The sequence below is a fragment of the Trichosurus vulpecula genome, chromosome 9 (genome assembly GCF_011100635.1).
Source record: "Trichosurus vulpecula isolate mTriVul1 chromosome 9, mTriVul1.pri, whole genome shotgun sequence".
Taxonomy (NCBI): Eukaryota; Metazoa; Chordata; class Mammalia; order Diprotodontia; family Phalangeridae; genus Trichosurus; species Trichosurus vulpecula.
Genome location: NC_050581.1, coordinates 65,873,202 through 65,895,806, shown reverse-complemented (window position 1 = coordinate 65,895,806; position 22,605 = coordinate 65,873,202). Strand labels below are relative to the sequence as shown.

Genomic DNA, 22,605 nt, shown 5'->3' with positions numbered 1-22,605 from the left:
TTTGTAACAAAATCCTGAAAGTCTGGCAACTCATTGAATATCCAGCTGTTTTTTTTTTCTTTTTTTGTTCCAGATTATGCTTAACTTTGATGGGTATGATATTTTTGGCCACCACCCTAGGTCTTTCCTCTTCAATATCTAGTGTTCCAAGACCTGTGGTCTTTTAGTGTCACCACTGCTAGGTCTTGTGTGATTCTAATTATGGCTCTGCCATATTTGAATTGATTTTTCTTGTTGCTTGTAATATTTTATAATATTTTAATATTTTATCCTTGAGCTGGTGGTTTCAGAATTTGACTATGATATTCCTATAGATTTTCCTCACAGGATCTCTTTCAGGTGGTGATTGGTGGATTTTTTTCTATTTCTACTTTTCCCTCTTGTTCTAACACTTCACAACAATTTTCCTTATTTCTTGCGTTATTGTATCGATTCTTTTTTTGATGATAACTTTCGGATAGTCAATTACTCTTATGTTTTCCTTTCTTAATCTGTTCTCCAGATCAGTTGTTTTTCTTATGAGATGTTTCACTCTCTTCTATTTTTTCATTCTTTATATTTTGTTTTATTATTTCTTGGTCTCTTATAACTCCATCAGCTTCCCCTTGCACAATTCTAATTTTCAAGGAGTTGTTTTCTTCCTTAAGATTCTGATCTCCTTTTCTAATTAGTTGACTTTCTTTGCATAATCCAGGTTGTCCTGGATTGTTCTTATTTTTCATTTTTTCCTCAATCTTTCTCATTTGATTTTAAAGTGTTTTAAGCTCTTCTATGAAATCTTTTGGGGCAGGTGACCATTTGAAGCACTCTTTGGGGTACAAGAGGCTTTTTTTTGCTTCAGTAACTTCCTCTGAAGAGGAAGATGAATTCCCCTAGTAACTTTCTATGGTTGGGTCCTTTCCCCTTGACCTGCTCATTTTTTTTTTATTTATAGTAGTTTGTTATTGTAATCACTTCTACTCCTGGGATATTGGGGGGGTGGGGAAGGGCTCTGGCCACAGATCTTCCTTCTCCCCTCTGGCCTACAACTGAAACCAAGAACTCTGCCCTCTTATAAGTGCCCACAGACAGCACACCCCCACCCCATTGTTTTTGCACTCACTGGTTGTGTGTGGGTTCTTGCTCCTTCTGGCCCAGGGCCATGTCTGCAGCACAGCTGAGCCTAGCATCTCTTATCAGCAAAGGCTCACTAACTCTTCCCCCACTTAGCTGTCAGACTCCCAACACTGCCTGGGGAGTGACAGTTCCTGTAGCTAAGGCCAAGGCTACCTCCCAACGCAGCTACCCACCCCCCAGGGCTCCCTGCTGGCTGTTTCACTGGAACTAGCCTTGAGGTGTTTACACTTCACAGGGACCAAACCTAGGTCCTGGGATTTTTCTCCCAGGTGTACCAGGAGGACTACTATTCTGCCCCAACTCCTGTTTGTTTTTACTGCTCTATGTTCCCCCTGTGGCGCTGTTTTGTCTTGTTTGTGGGGAAAATCTGGAGAGCTTAGACTCTTCTGACCTACTCCATTATCTTCCAAGAAACAATTTTTTAAAAACATATAGCCTGCAAAATAGCCTCTAGCACCGGTGCTTCTCCATGTCCAAATTAAAGACAGGATAAGAGTATGGTCTTTCTAGTGGAAGTCATAAGCAGAGCTGGTTCTGGTCAGAGTTTCAGCACCAGGTACCGCCATGCACTGAACCTGACACCACAGGAGCAAGGCAAGTGGGCTTGAGACAGAGGAAGTTAGAGGGCATTGAGTATTAAAAGGAAGAAGAGGGTTAGCAGGGAATAGTAGGGAGAGATAGCTCCTAAGTGGCATGCCTCAGCTTTGCTTCCATATGTGATGTCAGGATTTCATGCAGATTTGACATAGCTGATATCAGAAAGACTACCTTAGTTATACATCTTTTAGCTTGAATTCTGAAAGGCCCAATCTGCTTCAGATTAGACTGATGAATTCTGTTCCCAGAGAGGCTAGACAGGATAAGAAGCTCTAGCTTAATACTTTTGAGTCAACGGCAATGAGCATGCATTACAATTCCTACAGAAATAGGTCTGTTCTGATGAGTGTCTCTGCCCTTGTACAGAGAAGAGCTGGAAGGTTCCCTTTCTTCAATGAAGTGAAGCCAAAATCCTCACTGTGTCATGGAAAATACATCATTTTTAATCTTTCACAGCTAAGCAGCTGCCCACATTAGCATTTCATAAGGAAAAGGCACCTTGCTTGAATCTTTCTTTAAAAAAAAAAAGGAGACTCTGGAGCCTTCTTAACCAAACAAACTTGGGGGTTGCTAAAAGTCACTTCATCTACCACATATAAAAATGAAGAGGCAGAAGAGCAGGGAAGAGGGAGAAAGGATGGAATATGGAGGAAACAGTAGCCAGACTTTCAATGGAACTGGAGGACATAAAAAAATGAGCAAACAATCGAGTAAGCATTTGTCATGTTTTCCTCAGAAATTCTCTACATAACTGTGAAATCTGTGAATGGCACTTGCCTCTCTTGACCAGCTGTATCCCAGAGCTGTAAGACTGTAGGCTCTCCATCCACGATAAGAGTCTTCATTTGAAAATCAACTCCTTTAAAAGAAGCATAAGGGCCCAGAATAAGAAGTCAATATTTCCATTTATTTTGATTTTAAAGACCACTTCAAGACGTGACAGGCACCTGTATCACCCCAACACTGTGCGAAAGTAAAATGCAAAGTCAATCATAAAGATGACTCCATTGACCTAATCAGTGTGGAACACTTTCAAGGTGTATTTCCAACGGTGATAAGCAGTGAGCTGTACGCTCTTGCCTCCTTTCCCATTCTGATCTAAGACTGGCTTGGGCATGGGTATGCTCCAGGGCTATGGGACAAAAAGGTTTTTATTGCAATATAATTGGTTAATTTGGAGCTAGTTTCTTCAGGCTTGTTTCCACCAATAAAACACAAACACTCCAATGACCTGAATTAAATATTAAAATACCATCATAAATTACATTGAAATGAAATTTTAGCCTTATGCACGAGAAGAAACAATTTACCTTATCCTATGAAATGAAATATAAATAGGTTGACAGGTAAAGTCAGAAAGAAGAACAAATTTAGGAAAAAGATAAGCTCAATTTTGGACATACAGAGTTTGAGGAGATGGTGAAACTATTTTAGAGGCACTCAAAGATGAAATTAGGGGTGAAGGGCTAGAAACCCAGGTTTGGGAGTCATCTGTACAGAAATTATAGTTGAAGTCATGGGAATGTATGAGATGGCTAAGAATGTCAACAGAGACAGAGACAAAAGAAAGAATCTTAATAACTGCTAACCTTAAGCAGTCAAGAAAATGACAAAGCCAGTGAACCAGGCAGAAGTAGAGACATAAAAGGAAAATAAGAAGATGGTGGGTCAGATGTCAAGGGAGAAGAAAAGTATTTAGTGGATGGGACAGGGTAAAAGTATGAAATGCTACAGAGAAGTTATGATGAAGACCTTTGGATGCAGTGGTTAGGACACCATTGAGTCTGGTGACACTGGAAAGAGCAATTTTAAAATTTAATACCGATGTTGTGGAAGCCCAGTTATAAAAGGTTAGGGAAAGAGTGAGTAGTCAGGGGAAGCATAAAACATAGAGAACTTTTTGAAGAAGTTTAATAAAGGAGACAGGAAAAAGAGACTGAATAATAGTGAGATGGGTTAGGATTAGGAAACCCAAGTGTATCTGCAGGCATTGACTATAGAAGCCTAAAAAGAATCATGGGATCATAGATTTTTAGCTGGAAAAGACCTTTGAGACCAAAAATCTCACACACATACACGCACACACGCATGCGTGCACACACACACCTCATTTTACTTACAGATGAAGAAAGTAAGGCCTAGAGAGGTTAACTACTTTGCCCGGGATCACACAGTGGGGAAGTGTCCAAGGTAGGATTCAAACTCAAATCTTTGTGACTCTTCCACTGTTCCAGTCAATATTGGAGCAAGGACCCAGAGAAGGGAATGTGGAATAGTGTTCAAGGTTCAAGTAGAGGAATTAAGTTTATAGAATAAGGGACAATTCTTTTATGACCAGACCAAAAAAGACAGTGGGCTACGATGCTGAGAAATTTTGAGAAATATGGAAGGACTTGAAGGAAGGTATCTACCTCCATGAAGAAGAAGAAAGCAGCTAAGTTATCTACTTGAATGTGCAGAAATGTGGGGTTTTGGCTGAGGCCATAGGACTGAGAGACAGGCTTGGAAAAGTCAACGGTAAATTGGACAGTGAGATTGTAAGAGTAGCATATGATGACTACTGAATAGCGGGAAAGGCCTTACCAATGGCATGAAAATTAGTAACAGGTATAATCTATAGCAACACAGAAGTTCAGACATAAAAAGATGGTCAGAGTTACCCAGAAAGGATTTCAGCAAATGTGGCAAGAAAGACAGTAAGAAACAAAAGAAATGTTCACCATGCAGTCAGTGTTTGGTATGTGGAGGTAAGTAAAAACAGAGTAATGGAAGCAAACTGGGAGAAGGGGGAAGAATCAAGAAAACAGAGGTCAGCATTGGGGAAAATATAGGCTAAATGTAAGAATCCAAAGAATAGGAAGCTGTGGTCAGGGAGTCGAATTTCAAAGTTCAGGATGTTGAAGACGACACACTTCTGAGAGGTGGCGAGGACCAATACGTGATAGTGATCGCGTATAGCTGAAGTGCAATATGCAAGGTTGTTGGATTAGAGGAGGCTGAATAATTTTGCATTTGGGTTGTTAGAAGAGCTTCAGTATGGATTCTAACCCTTAAATCTAATGCCAAGGAGTGGAATACAGAGAAAGACCATGGGGCAGGGACTAAATTCACTGAGAAAGATGGGAGAAAAACCAAGAAGTCTTTAAAGATAGGAACATAGATGGAACAAGGGTTATAGAAATAAATGTCATGTGCTTTAATAGAGGATAAATGGTTGCAGCTATGATGGGGGAAAAGGTGTTCTGGAAGTGATAGTGAAGAATAGAAAGTATGCTAACCCCTCCTCTCTTCTGGCCATATGAATCTGGGAGAGATCTCTTGAGCTTTGGAACTATGAGATTCAATGAGCTAAGCCTAGAGGACATCTGCATTAAGTTTGGAATTAATAAGGTCAATCCCAAGGAGTGGGGGGTGACTGGGTTGCTGAAGAAGATTGATCAAGCCCAGGTGAGAATCAGAGCAGGTCAAAGCCCCCATGCCACTTAGAAATGGACTGGGTATATGAGTCATCTGTGTATGTTCAGCCTGGGTGAAGTAGAGACCCAGTCTTAAAAATAAAAGAGAAGCATTCTGCAAAATAGAGAAATTTTTAGAGAACAGGAAGAGGTTCCAAGGATTTTCTACTGTATTTTTTGCATGTGTGATCTCCATGAGAAGTTAAACAACAAGTGGAGGAAAGCATTCTTTTTCTTCAACAGGTAAACTAGGAAATATACCTAGAGTGGCACCGGTGTTTCCTCGAAATTCATTCTTACAAAGCCTCATGAGAAAACTGGACTTCCCCACAGCAGCATCTCCAGCAAGAACAATTTTATATGCCTTGTCTGAGCTAGGATATTTACGGTCGTTATCAGCCAAGCTTGCCTAAAAGAAAATTCAGGATGAGAAAATTTTAATTACTTTTTGCCCCTTATCTTTCTAGCTCGTATCAGGAAACAGAAAATTACCAGAGGGCATGAAAAAAGACATCGCCCAAAAATAATACCTACCTGTGGTGAGAGGGCTGATATAGGCTTTCTTGCAGAAGTACCAAGGTTCCCTTCGGCAACAGATTCTGAGGGTTTCCAGTCTAATATCGTACTGATGCTGTCAGAACCATAGGCCTCTTCATCTCGTATCTCTGGAACCTGACACAAAAAAATATTATTTTTAAAAATGAAAGAGCTGCATTTAAACAAAAGGATATACCATACAAACTGCACTGAATGTCATTAATTAGCATGTGCCAATCTAGTATGGAAGTCGAGGATGCTGAACTGTGTCAATTCAGTAAGGAAGTCCTTCTTAAGCCAGGGTAGAGAAACTCTACTGTTTTATTGATCCTGTTTAACATTTATAACTTCATTAAAAACCCCTTTGGTTCCTGTGAACTCTTGAGGCTAGTTAATTTCAAACAGGGGGTTAATTTTTCTTTTCATCAAAGGTCTTAGCAGATCAATTATTTCCAGGGCTTACATCTGTATCAGACGCATCACCCCCAAAGCTCTCCTGCGTGCACTGTGACCTTTGAAAACTCCTTTGATGCTTGTCTTCCACCTCAAAATCATATTCATTAGAATCTCTCAAAGTCGACAGGCCACTGTCAAAGCAGCTCTCAGGCAGGCTGTCGACCTCACAGCTTATCCTCTGCATTGGATCGCAAAGGGCTAATGAATCACAATCCTCATCCACGTAGGAAGAACGTGATGACCTGATGATAAATGGGAAAGAGGATAAGCGTTTTAATGAAGAATTCACAATGCTCAAAACAGGTTAAGCAGTACCAAGAAAGTAATTTCAATTTTGGAAACTAGAAGACCTCTATTTTCCTTGTGCAAGATAAATCTGTCTTTAATTTCTTCATCTGTAAAAAGGGGATAGCAGTATCACACAACTCCCTGAATTGTTGTGAACATCACACGAGATAATGACTGTGGGACACTTAGCACAGTCCTTGGCACAAAGTGCTATTTAAATTTAACTATTTATTGTTGTTATTTTTATTAAATTAGTTCAAAATCCTTTCTCATATGTGTTGTTCCAGATGGCCATAGAGATCCCTTCACAAATATCGGATATTATTCTGGTAAAATCTTTATTTGCAACTCTGATCTAAAGATCTTACAACTCCAATGCAATGCCCCACTGACTCCTCAAATTTAACAGGTCTTAAAATAAGTTCATTACACCTTTCCCTCTATATCTGCTTTGTGCTTCTACCATTTCTGCCTTTGGTATTTATCCAGATTCCCATGTTTGTAAAAGTTAGTGTTATCAGTGATTCTCCCTTATCTTTCAATTCTCATATCTATTCAAGTCCTAAGTCTAATCAATTCCATATCTTCAGTTATCTGTGGAATCTATCTTCTAATTGCTAGTCTTATAACTACCACCCTAGTACAGGCCCTCACATTAGTACCTCTAAGATTCTTATTATGTCTTCTTTGCAGATAATTCTTTTCCTACTTTCTCTCCCCTCTCATCTATCCTCCCTATTAGTGGCAGAATAATTACTTACATATAGATTTGGTCATGTTACTTCTTTGCTCAAATATTTTCAGCATCTCCCTACGGCCAATCTACCTGACATTCAAGTAAGTAAATAACCAAATAACACCACCCCACAATTTCAGCCTTACCTCGAATTATTCCTTTCAACACACTCCAATTATTCCCACTGACAAATAGAGCAGTCAAACTGAACAACTCTCTGCCCCCTACCAAACTAAGTTCTGTGTCTTATCACCATCTTGACCGTACTCATACTGTTCCATAGACCTAAAATGCCCTCCTTTCCTCTGCTAAATTTCTACTCTTCCTTTAAAGACTAAATTAAATGCTATATCTTCCGGGAAGACATTCCTGATCTCCGCATACTCTTCTCTATCCATTAGTAACAACTCACTCCCTCAGACCTCTCACAGACTTTTTTCTTTGTCATTATAGTCATTTGCCTAATATATCCCATTATTTTCTAGGTTCACTAGAAGTGGGAGCCCTGTCATAGCTGAACTTTATTTCTTCCTAGCACCTAGTACAATGTTCTCTAAACAGTAGGTACTTAATAAATCTTCACCATGTTACACTGTTAAGTTGTTGTGTTATGTTGTACACTCTCACTTTCTCTCGCAAACACACACACACACACACACACACACACACACACACATACATGTATGGTATTCAGCCCTAAAACAATTTAGAAGAGAAAAAGATGTCTCCCAGTTGAAGAGTATACACAGAAGGGTGATTAAGATGGTAAAGGAACTCAAAGCCCCTTATATGACACTAAGGGACATACGAAGTTAAGACAGGACAATGCTCTCATATAGCTCACTCTAGAAGTGGGATGGAGGTACCTTCTTCTCTATGAAAAGGGGTTAAAATTTGGGTCAAAAATGGAGATCATAATTTTCTCTCTTCAAACTCCAGTAGGAACCCAAAGGAACATTTCATCCTCAAAATATCAGAGATACAATGTCAATTATTCAATTTTTTAAACTATTTTGCTTATTTGATTAGAAACAAAAGAAGCTCAAGATCTTCTGGAAAGTTGAGTGACTGAAATGAAAAATAGGCTCAAAGTCTCTAGGAACACTGCTGCCAGAAACTATCTCTCTTGGCTTAAACTACGTGATCTCTAAAATTTTGAAAACTGGAAATAGTGAAAAATAGCTTCAATATCATATACCAAGTATGAGAAGAGCAGAAGGCTATCATCCTCTGTTAGTCATCTGGAGGAACATTCAATCTATTCTTTCTGTGGCTAGGTTATGATACCACTGGCTTCCATAAACCATTTTTTTGCTACATTCTACGTAATCATTTAATCATCACATTAAACAATAATGATATCTCAAAGAACAGTAAAAGACTAATTTTCTCTTCACTTATCACTTTTAAAAACACAAGATTCTCTGGAAGGCTCAAACTCTCAAACCACTAATAAATGAAGTTGAATTTATTTTCTTTTTATGCCAATGACCCTTAAGTTGGATGACTCATTACTGAGACCAATGAAAGAAAAGAAAGGAAGAAAAAGAGAGACAAGGAGGGAAAGAAGGAAAGAAAAAAGGAAGGAGGGGAAGGAAGGAAGGAAGGAAGGAAGGAAGGAAGGAAGGAAGGAAGGAAGGAAGGAAGGAAGGAAGGAAGGAAGAAGGAAGGAAGGAAGGAGAAAGAAGAAGACAGAAAGAAAGAAAGTTTGGAGTCCCTAGAATCCTATTGTGTCTCTGACACTTAGGAGCCTTGTGACAATGGGCAAGTCTTGCTAAACTATAGTTTTCTGCAAAATGGGAGATAGTACCATTCATGGTTGGTTTTTTGTCCTTCAAGCTCAAAGAGGACCAAATGACATCACTACGTCAGGGTCAAGGTACACATTCCAAATGTGTCTAATCAGACCAATAAAAGTTCAGAAGGCTCTACCACAGGTCAGGCATAAATAGCCCAAATGAACATTTGGAGTGGAAATGTCTCTAAATTTGCACACATCACATTTCTTTTGAGCTACTGCAGGTCTGCTTTGCTCTTATTTTGGAAGGTTTTTGAGAGAATTAGATAACAGAGATGAAGTACTTTAAACATCTCAAAGTGCTATATAAAGGCTAACTGGTATTATTAGCAAGGGATGGTATCCTGTAATAAGGAGGTGTCAAACTCACAGCCCTAGTCAAAACCAGATTGAAAAGTAATTGGAACATGTTTAACAAAATAAACAGAAATAGGATACAACACAGGTAATGTTAATTTGTGCTTTTCTAAGTCAGTATGTGCCCCACAGGGATCCATTTCTAGTTTAGTTTAATATTACTACTGTAGTGGGCTGAAGGCCAGTCTTAGAATTAGGGAGAACTGGGTTCAAGTCCTGTCCCTGACACATGCTAACTATATGACCATGTCCCCTTAATCTCAGTGCCTTGAAAACTCTCTAAGATGTAAAGTTAGGTCTGCACCAGGGAGCTATTCCCACATGGGGAGTCCCCAAAACTAAGGAAATCACAGGTTTAGATCCTCACCCCTAAATTTAATGAGGTCAATAAATCAATAAATATTAAGGTAACATCAATAAATATATCCGTCATAAATATTTCAAAGAACAAAAATATCCAGAATGCTTCAGTTACTGTGCTTAAAACAAATTTTTAAATGGTCAGTTTAAGGAAACAGGCCAGATAAAATCTGAAGTTCCATTCAAAATTCTATCTATTATCCTATTTTCAAGGGATACGATGAAGAAAGAAAAGACTAATAAAAATATTGTCATTCTATTTATTAAGAAATATTTTATTTCTTTGTCAAATTAGGTGCAGAATTAAAATGAAAAGACAGCAGATGTTAACCTACCTGTCATACCGCAAATTCTGAGGAGAATGGCCACCATTAAACTTGGGACTGCTTCTAGAGAGTGTGCTCCCTGGTGATATATTATTTATACGCTGTATAAAAAAAAGACATTCATTAATCAAATAAGCTTTTTTGAAATAGGGAAGAAAAACTTATGTGTTGGTTCACTATTCTCCTGCTTACTTCTTATTATTGAGTCGTTTCAATTGTGTCTGACTCTTTCTGACCCCTTTTGGGGCTTTCTAGGCAAAGTACTGGAGTGGTTTGCAGCCCTCCTGTGTGCTGGTGTTATTAGTCTTACACCCCCACAGCAGCTGCAAGCAACGCTGTTGTTACAGTTTGCCATTTCCTTCTCCAGCTCATTTTACAGATGAGGACACTGAGGCAAACAGGGTCAAGTGACTTGCCCAGGGTCACATGGCCAGTAAGTGTCTGAGGCCATGTATGAACTCAAATACTCCTGACACCAGACCCAGCACTCTAACCACTGCACTACCTAGCCGCCCTCTCCTGTTTACTAGTTCTGCATCTTTGGGCAAATCACCTAATTTCTCAGGACTTCATTGGAGCAGGATAATAATAGCCTTGTCTCCCACACAGGGTGGGTCAAATGGGTTAACATGAAAATTCTTTATAAACATACATCACCACATACATATAAGTTAATAGTAATACTTTGTGTATAATACTGTTTCTTTAAGAGCCATTACAAATGCAGCTACTGGGGCAGCTAGTTGGCACAGTGGGTAGAGAAGCGGCCCTGGAGTCAGGAGGAACCGATTTCAAATCCGGCCTCAGACACTTGACACACTTACTAGTTGTGTGACCTTGGGCAAGTCACTTAACCCCAATTGCCCTGCCTTCCCTCCTCCAAAATAAATAAGTTTCAAAAAAATTAAATTAAAAAAGAAATGCGACTACCATAAATACTGGGGTGGGGCGGGGTGGAAAGTACAGTGATTCAAAATTCCAAAAAGGAAGATCTTCTTGGCATTGTCTTTTTTTGTATAAATGAATTTTAAATTCCATAGCTCTAAGTCTAGTCACGTTCTGGTTTGAAATTTGACAAGACCTTTTATCCCAGCTTTCTAACTCCTTCCTCACAGACCTTTTTTCCAAACCCAACTCCAACTTCCAAACTCTGCTATGCAGCAGAGATAAGCCATTATGGAGAAGAGATGGACCCAAAATGCTTTTCTATTGAAATTAGTGCATTTAGCTACAATAATTAACTTACAGAAAAATCGATGCCTGGCCGAGTAGCAGTAAAAGTTTTTCAATCATAAAATACTAAAGCCCAAGGAAGACTTAGAGACCATTAAGTTTCACGCCATCATTTTACCAAGAAAGAACCTAAAGCCTAGAGATGGCTAAGTGACTTGCTCCCAGTTACATAGCTAGTTGGTTATACAATTGAGATCAGAAAATAATCTGGGAATGTTTCTCAAATATCAAATGTTTATTTAACACAGCTCAAAAAAATAATTTCTCCCTGTGATGACTATTAATTTGTAGAGAATAATTATTAAAATCTGAAATATCAAATACGCAGTACGTAAAAAGACAATGGACAGCTAGGAGATGCAGTAGATAGAATGCCAGGACCGGAATCAAGAAGACCCGAGTTCGAATCCAGTCTTAGTCGTTTACTAGCTGTGTAACCCTTGGCAAATCAATTAACTGTCTGCCTCAGTTTCCTTATCTATAAAATGAGCTGGAGAAGGAAATGGTAAACTACTCCAGCATCTTTGCCTAGAAAAGTCTAAATGGGGTCATGAGGAGTTGGACACGATTAAAAACAACAACAGAAGACAACATCTAATGGTGTTTGGGGAAAAAAAACACAAAAGTCCCCTTTTTAATTGCTAGCATCTTTCTTCCTTTTGGTAAAAGTATGTTATTGTTATATTTTGTCAATAATCAGAGGCTTCTGCTAAGAAGATAGGCCTCCAGGATACCGTATACTATAGACAATTACAAAGCAGATTATAAAAATATGACACATACCAAGGATCTGTTGTATTTACTATATGTGTTTTCCAGTGCACTTCTTAATCCATCATTACTGTCATGTAGTTTTCTGTTGGCTGTTCTACAATAAAAAAAAAAAAATTAGAGCGGAATTAAAAAGGCCTAAAAGCGAAAACTTGCTTTTTCAAACGATGAGGTTCAAAATATGGCATAGTATTCCACAAAGTTCTCTTTTTTCCTCTTTACTGAATCACTGAATATCAGAGATGGATGGCACCTGGTTTAACCCCCTTATTTTAAAGAGAGAGAAATTGGAAGTGAGAAGCTAAATGATTTAACCAAAGTCACAAAGTTTATGAGAGGCAGAGGGGGAATTCCTACTCATGCCCTCCAACTTTAAATCCAGTGCCATTTCTACTAGACCAAGACTTTAGGTAGGGTTCAAATTATTTCAGGAAGGGCCGGTATTACCACTGTTACGGCTGACGTAACTAGAACACTTGGAGATGTTAAAACTGGCATGGTCAGGGGCACATCTAGTCTAAATTACCTCTGCTTATCAGGACTTAACTAGTTACCTTCATAATAGCAAAACTACTAAATATCCATTGAAGCCAAAAACTGTGGCCAGATGAGCTTACTCAACTCTTTCTCCTCTTTTCTATACTTAAAATTCACCATTTAAATGAGATGAATACCAATGCATGCTTCCAAAAGTAGATGGTCTTTATAGTCTTTAGATAAAATTATTAAAATCATTTGAAAAACAAAGATGCAACCAGAAGGAATTCAGAGAAAACTCCCTACAACACGCCTCACTTAAGAAAGACTTACATATGCTTCAGCACATAGATAATCTAAATAATTGGCTGCAGGTTCGTCATAAACTATCCTTTGTAGTCAATAGTTTATTGTTAACATGGGGAGTTGTCACTGTTCTTTAGAGAAAATGGATCAGTAGAGAATTCTTTAATAATCTTAAAGGTGCCTTAAGACTTTGGGGACACTCTGTGTGTGCCAAGAGGAAACACTCAGCCATATCCCAATATCGCTTTTGGAGACCCATCCCCTATTTATTGAAAAACCAATGCTTAATTTGCAATTCAGTTATCTCAAAGAGCTAAGTGATTGTGCTGAATAAAATGTAATGACAAGAAACACATATTTACCTGCATTTCCATCCTCAGGATTCAGTCCATTATTCTACTGTACACACAACATAACATTTATGAAAAAGGAACAGTGAAAATAGCATATAATGAAGATAATTTATAGGAACTTACTGAAGCATTTCAATTTGCCTCTCAAGGCAATCTCTATCTTCTGTATATTCTCTGATTATTTCCAGGTCCCTGTAAAATTACATTTTGCATTTAAATGAGAATTTTTGGATAAGCTCTCTATTTTCAGTGATTTCCATTACCACCCGGTAGGACCTTCTCCACCTTCCTGCATGATTTCACTTCCTGGGCCCATATTTCTCCTCCACTTTGTCTGCTGCCTTCATCCTCATTGACTTCAAAAGTCAATTTCATCATCCATCTGCCACCCTGACCTCAAGGTGCCTTTAGTACTTTAGATGTGAAAGACCTTCATCTCCATTCCACACCTGGTATCCAAGTACAGCCACCCTTTGTAACTATCTATCATATACTCTATCCTTGGATATAGGGATTTATAGGATCATACATATGAAACTGTAAAACATCTTAGAGGTCATTAAAATCAAACCCTTCATCTTACAGATGACAGAATCTAATAAGACTACGAAGGTCACACAGTATGTGTCTGAGGTAGAATTTGAATTCAGGTCCTCCTGACTCCAACAAAACCTACCACTTTATCCACCAGGCTATCAAGTTGCCTCTGTGCTAAGTAGCTACAATTTTCTTACCTGATATATTCTTCATTCTCACAAACTGATTCAATCTGCTTTTCATACTCTTACTAGCAGGGCGGAAAGGGAAAATCTCTTTACCAGTCCCCATGAGCATTAGTGACCTCACAGCCACATTTGATGCAATAATTAGTCTGTAATTCATGGCAACTCAACAGAGCTCTAACTCATACCTCTCTCTTCACCCTCTTCATTGTCTTCCTAACCGTACCAATCCCAATTCCTATGTTATACACTTCCTCCAAATCCACATGCTTTACCCCTGCTCCGAGGTCACAAAGTGTTGATAGAAGAAGCCATATTGAATAGGCTCATTACAGATCCATGCTAATAAATTTGCTCACATTTATTAAATTGCTTCTTAATTTCTTTTTATATCCCTCCAAGAAATCTGGCTATTCCCAATTTTCTCCAAACCTCACATTCCACTTTACCCTCTGATTTTGTTAATATAACCGAATTCTCTTCTTACCTGACCGAGATATAAGGGATCAACATAAGATCCCCACTCTTCCCCTCTCTCCTGCCTGCTCTCTCCTTCCCTCTCTCTCCTTTCCTACCCTCCCTTTTCTTTCTCTGGCCCTCAGTTATGACTTTATTTTCTCCACTAGCAGAAGAGTTTTGTCGCCTTCCCTAGACTAATCCTTCCTCCAAGGTTCTCAGTCCCACCTCATCTTCCATTCCTCTAGTCTTGCTTCTTCCATGAGTTCCCCTTCTCTCTCTAGTATTATCTGTTCTTTCCCCTATAAATTGAAACAGAGATGAGTCTCCCTTACACAAGAAGGAAAAACAAATTCCACATGACCTCACCGATCTTTCCTGACATTTCTCCCCACCCCCACCCCATTCTAATGCAAATACATAGTTCTAGAGTGTTACTCAACACAAACACTTTAAGAACAACCTTGCCATTAGGACTAGGAACTTGATTTCATGAGGCAACCATTGCATTGTGGTAACATTGATAGAGATCTGGCTTGAGTCAGGAAGACCTGTGTTCAAGTCCCAACTCTGACACATAGTACCCCGGCTAAGTCATTTAAGCTTTAAATGCCCCAGGAGACTCTCAAAGACCAAATTAAAGAGCGGTTGTTGATCTGTACTGGTAATAGAATTTCCTTAACAGGAGTCTCAAAGTAATCACGGTTTCAGTTTTTTAAAAAAAAAATTCTGTTTCATAACAGTATAGAAAATTATACTTTGGAGGTAGATGTCACTGCTCAAATCTTTTAATCTCCCTACAATTTAGTTTCCTTTTTTGTACTAAGTTAATACATTCTGTGTCTGACTTAATAGGTACTGGGGGAAAAAACAGAAATACAAAACCCTGAGTTTTTCAGAGAAAGTGCTTTTGAAACATTGTCGCTTTGTGGTATGGAATTATCAATGTGAACACAATCCAATTTGTTTTTCTAAATTCAACTCTTCACAGTAATTCTATCGAGAGCCTTTTAAATAAAATTTATGCCACTGTTAAGCCTCAGAATAGAAAAAAAAATATTAGCAACTATTTCCTGAACTTCTCAACTTATTAACACCCATCCAGACAGGACACCATGCTACCACATCTGGCACGGTTATGAGGAACTAAGCACAAAGACAGTCAGTACTTGGATGAGAAGAAGAACACTTGGATCTTTTAGGAAATGGTGTTAGTAACTCAGAGGGTGGCACTGTTCCTCTTAAAGCAGTTTCCATGAATCATAGGGAAAAAGCCAAGTTATATACCATTTGGATATTTGCAGCTAAAAGCAACTAATCATAGGAAGTAAGGAGAGAAATCACCACGACTTAAAATTGGGATGTAGAACATTGTGGCAAAATTAACTACTGATGTACCTCATTAAATTCATGTAATATATATGATTTCCAAAAGTTCTGTACAAATCCAATTTAGTAAGTTAAATTGTACTTTCCTATTGAACTATATTATAATTTCAGAAAAAAAATTTATCTTCAATTAAACAAAATATTTTTAGTAGATGCTAGGGATCTCGTAAAGTATTGTACTAGCTCCTGGTAGAAGAAATACAAAGATGACGTCCCTGCTTTCAAAGGAGCCGCAGTTCTTAAGTGGCTAATATTTTATTCTGTTTCTCGGCTCCTAGTTTATTATCAATCTGTTAAAAAAAATTCAAGCAAACACGTTGCTGCACGCATATGTATAATTTCTGCTCCTGGGAAGGCTGAGGCTGGTGGAGTGCTTAAGCTTGGGAGTTGTAAACTGCAGTGAAAATAAAGAAAATGGAGGTCCCCACCAAGTTTAGCACTAACATACTCTAATGGTAAGCAAGGTGGGATGTTTTGTTGTTTTTTTGGAGTGCTTCTCATCACTAAGGCAACCAAGTGCCTTTGATTGAGTCTTGCTTTTGTTTGAAGAGTCTTTGTTTGAATCAAGAGCCTTTGATTTGAGCTAAAGTCACAAGAAAGCCTAAGTTACATGAGTTTGAGTCACATGGTTGTGATGCCCTCTGTGTGCTGACCATGAAGAAGTGTATATATACACTCTGAGGTTAGCATTTTGCTTTGGGGGCTCACTCACTGGAAGAGTGTTCCTATGATTTGATCAGACAAGATTCTGGGTAGCTGTTAAGGAGCCCTCCAGCTTGAAAACTCAGATGTTGGTGCTTCTCTCTCTCTCTGGTAACTATGTATGTATTGCTATGGTCAGACAATTAGAAGCCCTGTCTGCTGATTTGTGTTATTTGCTCTGTTTATATAATTTATGCTTGTAATTTCTGTTTGTGTTTTCTCTGAAGTTCAGGGTGCTGACTTTTTCACCTAAACTAAGTGAGTGATATATGTATTTTTAATTAAAGTGAGATTGTAAACCCCTTAAAGTAGCTTTCCTTAGAAAATCAGATCAAAGTACCTGTGCTAGCAGCCCTCCTGTGTGCTGGTGTTGTTGGTATTATTGTATATCTTACGCCTCCACAGCAGCTGCTAGCAGCACTGCTGTTACACATACTGAGCACTAGTTAGGGGGCAGGATTTGCACCAAGCTACCCAAGGAAGTTCAAAACTAGCCCTGTTCAGAAACAGAACAGAACAAGCCTTCTGCACTAACCTGTAAGGGGGATCAAGCCTACGAGAGAGGAGAGAGAGCCAGTAGTACTTCCAGCTTGGGTAAGATAGAGAGACATAGTCTCAAAAACAGAAAAATAAATAAAAAACCTCATAAATGCTAAGGGGATACCTATTTAAAGAGCCTTTTTTGGAAAGTGAAGACTATTTTTGATAAAAATCAAAGGTGACTAAATTCCTCCCCAATTTGTTTTTAGTCATATTTTTATATCTTATTTCCTTAAAGAAAGGACTGTTACAAATGTAACTTAATAGCCATTTATTGAGACAGAAAACAAAATATTTGCAAATATATTTAAACACACATACACATATACCCTTACCAACACCAAAGTACATACTTAATTTTCCCAATTAAGAAAATAACATGCAAAATTCCATACCTTTCTGTATTCAGACTTTGATCAGCATAGTCACTTTTCAAGGCATCTAATTCACTCTGAAGAAAGGCTATGTTTGTTTGTGCTTCTAAAAGATCTTTTTTAACTTTCTGATTTTCCTAAAGGAAAAGAAAAGTTAAATTTATTTGTTACTATGCTTTTTAACCAAGTTAAAATGGGAAAAAAAGACTTCTCGGAAGACTCATGCAACACATCAAAGGAATATGGATGAAGTTCCTTTTTTTAAAAAAATGCCAGTGTAAAAAAATACACATCAAAATCTGAATTGAGTAATCACATAAATTTCAAACTCTACAAACTCAAAATCCCTGAAGTTGTATTCCCCGTTTCCATTCCCTCTATTGTCCCAGAGTTACACCCGTATAAATACACCACACACACACATTCGTACTTGTAAAAAGGAACAAAAGATATACTTTTTCCAAAATACTCCTTGGTGAAAATGAAAATCTATATCAGAAATAACAAATTTATTTAACAAGAAATAAAGCACTACCACTAAATATTCACTTGCACATTTTAAAAAGCGATCTTCTACATAGACTATCCATCCTTGGAGACTCTTCATTACTTAGGTTGGATATTAACAAGTGACTAGTGGTAACATTTTTCTGAAAAAATAAAGCTAGTGTAGAGCAGATAGGCATAGTGGCCAGTGAGCAAAGACCTCTCCTTGAAGCCAAGATGACCTGGGTTCGAGACTCACCTCTGACACGTATGGGTTGGGCGACCCTGGCACTTATTAAGCTTTTTAATGCTCTAGGCAACTCTTCACGATTGTAAGTCACAGAGAAGGTGTCTGCCTAGATCAGTAGGAGGTATTTCCTCAAGTAAGGATCCCTTATAGCAAGGAAATCACAAATCTCGGCCCCTTTTCCTATGAAGAATTTACTACTTCTTCCTAAAACATACTGTGACAAGAGAACCCTGTAAGGAAAATTTTGTTATCCTTTTTAGAGTTCAGTTTCTCAGGATCCATGGTCACGGCAATGTCTATTTTCCAGGTGTTAGATAATAACTCCCAGAATAGCTCCAGGGATCATAGATAGTAATTCCTAGAACCATAGTAATAGACAGTCCTAATGTGACTGTGCCATGAGATATGGGGTTTACATAATTGATATTTACTATGCTTGCCCACAATGATGATATTGCTAAAGTTAACCTGTGAGCTTAATATTGGCAAGATGTCTTTGTCTGTTGCCCTATAAGGCAAGTGGGCACCGGTTAGTGAATGGGGGAACCCATAGGGGAATCTGTGTGTCCCTTGACCGGCCCCCATCAAGGCTTGAGGAGATTTAGGGGAGTGCGCAAGCTGTGCCTGTCTCAACTGATCCCATCAAGACATAGGGGTAGTTGCCCCCCCTTCTTACCCACCTCTGCAAGAAGGGTTATTAGGGAATGCTTTGGGAACTGGTGCTCCCATTATCAGCAACTCTCTCTTGAAAAGAGCAGACTAAAATAAGATTATTGACCCTTCCAAAGCTGTCTCCCCATCCTTCCTATCTGACCAGATCAAAAGTGAACCTGTTAAGAGTCCAAAAACTCCAGTGCCTCCTATGTGTTATCTGTAAAACAAACCCCATGACAAAAAGCACCTTTGTCCACAGGCACCTTGGAGCAATTTTTAAACGAGTATTGTTTGTATTTTCTTTTAAGCTTCCATTCTTGTAGCCATGAAATAACAGCACTGTTATGTTTTGAAAAGGGTCATCCCACATGAAAAGTATTTCCTTAAATAGGAAATGTAATTCTTACTGTTGACAAATCATAAATTCTTTTCTTTAATGCAACCACATCTTCTTTTTGACTTAAGGTCTTTGACTGTTCTTCCAGCTGAAAGAGAAAATAAAATACATCTGTTTATCAACAAACTTCAGGTTGAGCTAATTAAGGTTCACATCTCTGCATACAATGTCAGTTCATCATAAGGGGGAAATTTTTTTAAATTAAGAATTCATGGCTAAAACTTGTTGAAATTTTTATTTTAATTCATATCCGTGTCTACTACAACCAGGTGTTTATGCTGTTTAACTCAGTGATATGAGAAGCTACAGAATTTCCTGGGAAAAGTAGGGAGGAAGGAAGGGAGGGAAAAAAAGAGGAAAAGGAGAGAAGAAAGAAGTAACAAATGTTAAAGCTTATGGCAACATTCAGACTTTTAGGGCATCCGGTTTATGCATTTGGTGGTTGGTATTGTTCAGTAATTTCAGTTATGTCCAACTCTTTGTGACCCCATTTGGGGGTTTTCCTGGTAAAGATAATGGAATGGTTTGCCATTTCCTTTTCTAGTTCATTTTACAGATGAGGAACTGAGGCAAACAGGGTTATGCGACTTGCCCAGGGTCACACAATTAATAAGTGTGTGAGGCTGAATTTGAACTCATGAAGATAGGTCTTTCTGATTCCAAGCCCATGCCACCTAGCAGCCTGCATTTCATTATACAGATATAGAAAATGTTTATGGAGGATACAGATGATGTGCAGTACATACATTCAACATAAGTATATATCTATAGATGCTGATAAGAGATAACTTCTCCTACACATTTTGTATCTCAAGATGCACCTAGCCCATTTTACGCTCCTGAGGCAACAGGCATAGTGACAGCTCCAGTCTTGGAGTTAAGACCTGGGATCAAGTCCCATCTCTGACCCACATTAATAGTCTATCTTAGACAAATAGCTAAACCTCTCAGCAGTTCAGACAATTCTTTAGTCTTAAAGTTATAGCTGGGATGTCCCTGTGCATCCACTGAAAGGTTTTCTGCACCAGGAATTCCCAAATCTGATGAACTCAAATGTTTAGAACAAAATAATCTCCTCCTCTTCGAGGACTGAGCTCTTCTAGAACAGAGATGGTGTCATTTATATGAAGTCTCCAAGGCAAACCACTCTGATATCTTTTCCAAGGAAGCCCCAAATGGAGTCACAAAGAGTCAGACATGACTGAAATGACTGAACAACAACATGAAGTCTTTGAGCTCTATAAACCTCTAGATCACTTCAGCAAAGGACCCCAAATGAGCCACAAAATTAATCATCTTCCTATAGGTACAGGTCCCCAAAGAAGTCAGTGAGTACATATATACTTATATCAAATTGCTTACCATCAAAAGGAGGGAGGGAGGGAGGAAGAAAACATGCAGCTCAAAATCTTATGTTTAAAATGAACATTAAAAAATTTTACATGAAATTTAAAAATACCATTAAAAATTTTTAAAGTGAAAAAAATCAGTGAATGGGCTTAATAGCACACTTTGCCTTTGCCTCATATTTAAAATGTTTTCATGCTTGGTTCCAAAAAGGGAAGTCCATATTCTCTACAGGCAGACATTTAAATTCCCCATGGCTGATAGGGAGGGTCAGAGGAGCTGAAGAGGGAAAGCTACGAAGCCATGGCAGCTCACCTTTTTTAGCTTTTTGATGGTCACTTGAAGATCCCCTACTTCTGCTTCATACTGACGTTTGAGATCATTTAGCGCCTCTTCAGCTTTTCGTTTCTCCTAGCAAAAAAAGACATCACATTATAAGATCAAATGCCCATTCATCCAACAAAGAGGTTTGCGTTAGGTTCTGGGCACCACAAAAAGCTCAGATGATAAGAGCTAGAATTTACAGAATCTTAAGGTTTGCAGAACACACTACATGCACTATCTCATTTGGTGCTCACAACAATCCTATGAGATAGAGCTGATTATGACCCTAATTTTACAGATGAGGAAACTGAGGCAGAGAAAGGATAAGTGACTGTCCTGGTAGTTGTCTTAGAAGAAAATTGGGTCTTCCTGATTCCAGATCCAGTGTTCTTGACTACTGCTTCCAATTGGCTGTTTCAAAAAGACAAGGTTACTGCCCTCATGAAATGTATAATCTAATAGAAGACAGAAATACCTAACTACTAAAATATGGCAATATTTTGATTAAATAGGTGTAAAGTAAACCACTACTTGAGGTCTGAAGGGATAGTGTGTAGCGGATAGAGTGCTAGGCCTAGAGTCAGGAAGACTCATCTTCCCAAGTTCAAATCTGGCTTCAGATGCTTACTAGCTGTATAACCTTGGGCAAGTCACTTAACCCTGGTTGCCTCAGTTTCCTTATCTATAAAATGAGCTGGAGAAGGAAATGGCAAACTGCTCCAGGATCTCTGTCAAGAAAACTCCCAATGGGGTCTGGAAGAGTCAGACATGACTGAAAAAAAGACTGAGGTCTGAAGAGGACAATTAATGACTAGGGAGGCTTCTAGGAGGAAAGGGGCTTTAGGGGTAGAAGTTCAAAAGTAAGAAGAATACGTGACAACAATCCAGGGAGAGAGAAAGCCTGAACGAAGACACCAAGGCAATCTACCTCAGGCTGTGTTTGAGGGCTGAGTTAATGATCTTAAAATAAACAAGCCCTATGTGAAGCATTTGGCTTTTATACAAAAGCAGAATCTCTGAATTTCCATGTTAAAACGGACTATAGAAGACTCCAAGTGTAAACTATACTTGCAAAGGAATTCTTTCTACAACATCTCAAGTGACCATCCATCTTTTGCCCAAAGAACACTAAACAAGAAGGAATGTATGACCTTCTAAAGTTTAAAAAAAAGGACCCACAGTCCCATCCTTTAGGTAGCATGCAACCAAAGAGCCAATGAGAAAATGAATGGCTAATATTTATATATTGCATTTTAAGGTTTACAAAGTATTCAGCATGTATTTTCTCAATGGATCGTTCAAACACTGTAATGGAGATAGTATCACCATCATCCCCATTTAACAGATGAGGAAACTGAGACTGAGAAAAGTGCCTGGCCCTGGGTTATACAGTCAGTATGTGTCAGAGGAATGACTTGAATTATTGGCTTTGAGGCAAGTTCTCTAGCCATTAGAAGAGGAAGGGAGGGAGGAAGGGAGGGAGAGGGAAAGAGAGGGAAAAAGAGGGAGGGAGAGGGAGAGAGAAAGGGAAAGGGAGAGAGAGAGAGGAAGGAAGGAAGGAAGGAAGGAAAACTAGAAAAGAGAAAGTAATAAACAAGAATTAGAGTGTGGAAAGTAAACAAAGAAATGACTTTTTAGGAGTTTGGCCCTGGAAGAAAGAGGAAGAGGAAGGGAAAATGAAGAGGAAGTGAAGGGAAAGAAGTGAGGAAGCAAAAGGGAAAAGGAGAGGAAGAAGGTGGAAGAGAAGAAATAGTATTTATATAGCACTTTAAGGTTTTCAAAATTTAGTTACCTGAAT

The 22,605-nt window shown here is 38.6% G+C and overlaps 1 protein-coding gene across 1 annotated transcript in view; it reads right to left on the bottom strand.

Moving 5' to 3' along the window:
• RASEF (RAS and EF-hand domain containing) overlaps positions 1-22,605 on the bottom strand; it is a 118,392-nt gene that overhangs the window by 35,210 nt on the left and 60,577 nt on the right. Inside the window, exons 4-13 of the mRNA XM_036739199.1 lie at positions 20,799-20,894; positions 19,147-19,224; positions 17,371-17,486; positions 13,290-13,358; positions 12,043-12,127; positions 10,036-10,127; positions 6,169-6,403; positions 5,703-5,840; positions 5,430-5,577; positions 2,491-2,572 (exon numbers count right to left, since the gene is read on the bottom strand). Of these exons, the coding sequence (XP_036595094.1) occupies positions 2,491-2,572; positions 5,430-5,577; positions 5,703-5,840; positions 6,169-6,403; positions 10,036-10,127; positions 12,043-12,127; positions 13,290-13,358; positions 17,371-17,486; positions 19,147-19,224; positions 20,799-20,894 (1,139 nt within the window). The remainder of the gene's footprint in view (positions 1-2,490; positions 2,573-5,429; positions 5,578-5,702; positions 5,841-6,168; positions 6,404-10,035; positions 10,128-12,042; positions 12,128-13,289; positions 13,359-17,370; positions 17,487-19,146; positions 19,225-20,798; positions 20,895-22,605) is intronic.